The sequence below is a fragment of the Austrofundulus limnaeus genome, unplaced genomic scaffold, assembly GCF_001266775.1.
Source record: "Austrofundulus limnaeus strain Quisiro unplaced genomic scaffold, Austrofundulus_limnaeus-1.0 Scaffold21, whole genome shotgun sequence".
NCBI lineage: Eukaryota > Metazoa > Chordata > Actinopteri > Cyprinodontiformes > Rivulidae > Austrofundulus > Austrofundulus limnaeus.
Window position 1 is genome coordinate 259,248 of NW_013952423.1, and position 4,028 is coordinate 263,275.

The following is a 4,028-nucleotide window of genomic DNA, read 5'->3' on the forward strand; positions in this document are numbered from 1 at the left end:
GATATGACATTAGTTCAACAGATGGCGAGGATAATGATCAACATAATAAAGTTAAAAAAAAAAACTTTAAAGGGTTTTCCATTAAAGCCTGAAAAGGATTATATTTCAAACATATGAAGTCAGAGCAGGATTTTAAAAAAATATTTATATTCAGTAAGCTGCTCATCAGTTGGGTAATTTTTATTTTATTTTTAAAATTACAACTGTTAACTTATAGCTTTGGTAAAAACAAAACAGTTGTCGTGTTTTACTCAAAAATAAATTCACAGACTCCCAACAAATTTAATATTTAAGGAAAAAAATTAAAAATTGCAGAGCATTACAAAAACAAATGTTAACCATTGAACACATACATTCGGTTAGATTTTAATGCCAAAATGTGAGTGAAAGTTTTTGCCTCATCATATTTTACTTCATTTTTTTAATTCATTGTGTTTTTCCAGCTGTGTTGAAACATCTGCACAAACAGCCACCTAAATGAGCTTACCCCTCTGAAGCTTCTCATCTGTCGGTCTCACTATCAAACATATCATCTTACCCGGGCTGTGGAAAATCAATGAGTCCAACCAAAATGTCTGCACCACCTCCTCCATTGTTCCCGCTCTCCTGGCGCGTCCTACAGCTGAACTTATTTGCTGAAACTGTTAAGGATAACATTTGGAATCCAGACACCTGATGTTTCTCCTTTGGTTAACTATATTTTTCTCAGGTAAGATTTTTTTTGGGCTCATAAAATAGTTTTATTGTCATCGAGGGTATTTTAGAAACTCTCCTATCACAGTTTAGAAAAAAAGCATACTGCTGAGATCTGATTAGTCATAATTAATTCAGATTTATCTGAAAACCTCAACAGTTTAACAATCTTTAAACAGTTTTCACATAATATGTTTAGCTTGAGTTTTTGTGATCATTTAAATTTTTAGATGCATACTCTACATTTGCATCAAAAGCCCACCTTAGGTCAGAATTGTTTAGATTTTCTTAATCAGGACAAACAGATAGTCATTGGTTTCTTGCTGGTYTGATTATAATCTGGTTCTGATTTGTAGCTCATCTGGCTGAATGTGTGCCAGAGAAGCCAAAAAGATCCGCTCTGAACCAACTGACACGGACCCTCCTGAGGAAATATGACTGTGGAGTTCGACCCGTTCACAACTGGACCAGTACTACAACGGTGTACATTGACCTGATACTACAGTCTGTTCTTGATGTGGTATGTCATCTTTATGTTTTTGGGTTTATTTGCTTTTTTACAATACATTGCRTGAATATGATTCATGTAAAATGGAGAACTGGCTCACATCTGACAGCATTAAGGCTTATTTTTATTTGCCAGGATGGGAAGACTCAGAGCATCACTACAAGTATTTGGTACAGACAGGTATGTAGCCTCTCATCGTTCACTTTCTGTTGCTCATCATTAAGTTTAAGGAGGCAAATGTCTCCCTAAATGAATCAAATCGCCAAGTAGTTAAAAAGTATAACTGTTTGACTGAAACTATTTCTTGTTTAGTTTGATGATTTTTTAAGTGTTTAATTAAGTGGCAAATTAGACAAAAATGAGTTTATGTTATTTTACCAGTATTCTCCACTGCTGTTCTCAGATCTGGAGAGATGAATTCCTCGTCTGGGACCCCGAAGAGTTYGATGGTATCAATGAGATCTCACTCTCATCTGATGCCATATGGGTTCCTGATGTCATCGTCAGTGAATTGTAAGAAAATCCCCACACTTCTTGCTGTGTGTCATCAGAGAATAAAACAAAAATGATGTTTTATCACTAACCTCTTCTTTCTTTTTCTGTGAGCTCAGTGTGGAAGAAGGGAAGTCCCCTCCGATCCCYTACGTTTATGTCAACTCCTCCGGCTCGGTGAAGAACTATCGGCCAATTCAGGCGGTGCTGGCGTGCAGCTTGGAGATGTACGCCTTTCCGTTTGACAAGCAGAACTGCAGCCTCACCTTTCGCAGCTGGCTTCATGCAGGTGTGTTGAAGTCACCGTCTTTCCTCTTTTTGATGACCTGTCCAGCGTGTTACCCCAACTCTCACCCATTGACCTCTGAGGCTTGACACCAACTCTCTGTGAAAATCTACCCCCCAAAAAAGGATGAATGGTTTATATTTTGAAATCTTGATTTGAAGTTTTGTTTTCTGTTCAACTGATTACAAACAGGTCAGGAGAACAACAACCGAACCATCTCTGGGATAACTAATTAACATGACGATAAGATTAAAACAGTGCGATGCTGTGGAATAGGCTTGTAAAACTACCTTAAGAAGATTTTATTTCTTGAACTTCTCAGGAATTATCTGCAGCCTGAAGCAGCACATAAAAAGTAGCTAAACACATTCCAGTTATCTGTGCTTGTATATCTGAGAAGAAAACCCTGAGGTGTCGAAAGGAAGTTTATGTCGACACAAACCCTTTCTCTTACTGTGCCACAAACAGGGAGAGGCCACCACATGAAGAATATAAGTATTTACTGCCATTCATTTGTTGCATTTCCATTTTCTTGTTGCCTGTTTTTTATTTTTATTCTATTCATTTCTTTTTTTTATCTCTCGCTGGGCAGTGAAAGAAATCGACCTGGCTTTGTGGAGGAGTGCAGAGGCCATAGCTAACGATAAGAGGGAGTTCATGAATGATGGAGAGTGGGAGCTCCTGTCCATTCCCTCACAGTACTGGCAGATCCAGCAGGACGGCGCTGACTACGCCCAGATCCAGTTCAATGTGTGTTTCTAACGTACCCAAACATTTATCGTATTAATTCCAGAGGTAACCGCTTTTTTTATTAGAAAGGTAAAATAAAGAAGTCATTCTGATCTTTGCAACAACTGAGCGAGCGCGATTGGGATTGCTTGTTGTAAACTGTAGCCCTCCACGGATCGCCCGTAAAAACTGTGTGTCAGAGCAGAAGTGTAAAAGTGTAAAGCAATTGGCTGCGACCTTCATGGATAGAGCAACAGAGCTAATTCCACACGATGAGGCTGTGGCTGCTTCTGGCAAGTAAAGAGACGAATGGAGAGGGAAGCTGATAGACAGGGGAGGGTGAGCAACCATAATGAGACTGTCTCAGTGGCTGCCTGATCAATGGACCTCTTGTTAGTTGGGAGCAAAATGGCTCCAGAGCCCATTGCAGGTGGAGAGCAGGGAGGGCCGCTATTTATTCAGCTCAAAGAACGAAGGCTCCTTGGTAATGGGGCATTTCATGGCTCACTGAGATATTGTAAGACTGTGGCAGTCTTTTTCTGTGAGCAGACATGTTATATAAAGTGGTTCTCAACAATTCTGGAAAAGTTAGGTTAAAAAAACACAACAACTTTTCGGTTTTATGACTTATGATCAAACCAACAAATCAACCCACTGATCATAACTGACAAAGAAAATGAGGAATATTTTCCTTACTAAAAAATGAATTAATCTTTTATTACATTRAAAAAACAAGCTCAGCAGATGGCCACATGTTGTTCTGCCTTTACACAACAGAGAAATATTGCAGCATATTCAACATTTATGATTGCCTTTTAGAAACAGAGCCACATGTTGCTACCAGAGGCTCAACGCATTAAAGTTTTCAACATGAAATCATTTTTTATCTATTTAGTTTTTCACTTTTGAATAAATAAAAAAACATCATGCAAGCTGTGCATGATCGTGTCATTTTGGATTTCCTTAAAAATAAATGACAATAACAAATCCTTGTTACAGTCAGAGATGTAAATTAAGCTTAAAAAAACAAGCACAATTAAACTGAAATACTGAAATAAAACTTATGTTACAAAACTATGATAAATGTGGTAAAATGCAGGCTAAAAATTTTTAGTACATTAAATATACAGTTTTAGTCCCTCTCTGATGTGCTTCTCTTTCACTTCACTGCCTTTCTGCTAATCATAAGAACATAAAGTACATTTAACCAGATTACCAGCTTTTAATAGGTTTATGTGTTCATCGTTATGTTTGTTAAAATTACACAATATGACAGAGATGAGTGATTTCTTTGGATGAACAATATATATACATATATAT

The 4,028-nt window shown here is 37.5% G+C and overlaps 1 protein-coding gene across 1 annotated transcript in view; it reads left to right on the forward strand.

Annotated features, from left to right (window-relative positions):
• The first annotated feature begins 617 nt into the window (after positions 1–617).
• Positions 618–4,028, forward strand: part of htr3b (5-hydroxytryptamine (serotonin) receptor 3B) — a 9,842-nt gene continuing 6,431 nt past the window's right edge. Inside the window, exons 1-6 of the mRNA XM_014003940.1 lie at positions 618–709; positions 1,050–1,213; positions 1,337–1,381; positions 1,605–1,714; positions 1,813–1,982; positions 2,572–2,729. Of these exons, the coding sequence (XP_013859394.1) occupies positions 676–709; positions 1,050–1,213; positions 1,337–1,381; positions 1,605–1,714; positions 1,813–1,982; positions 2,572–2,729 (681 nt within the window). The 5' untranslated portion in view covers positions 618–675. The remainder of the gene's footprint in view (positions 710–1,049; positions 1,214–1,336; positions 1,382–1,604; positions 1,715–1,812; positions 1,983–2,571; positions 2,730–4,028) is intronic.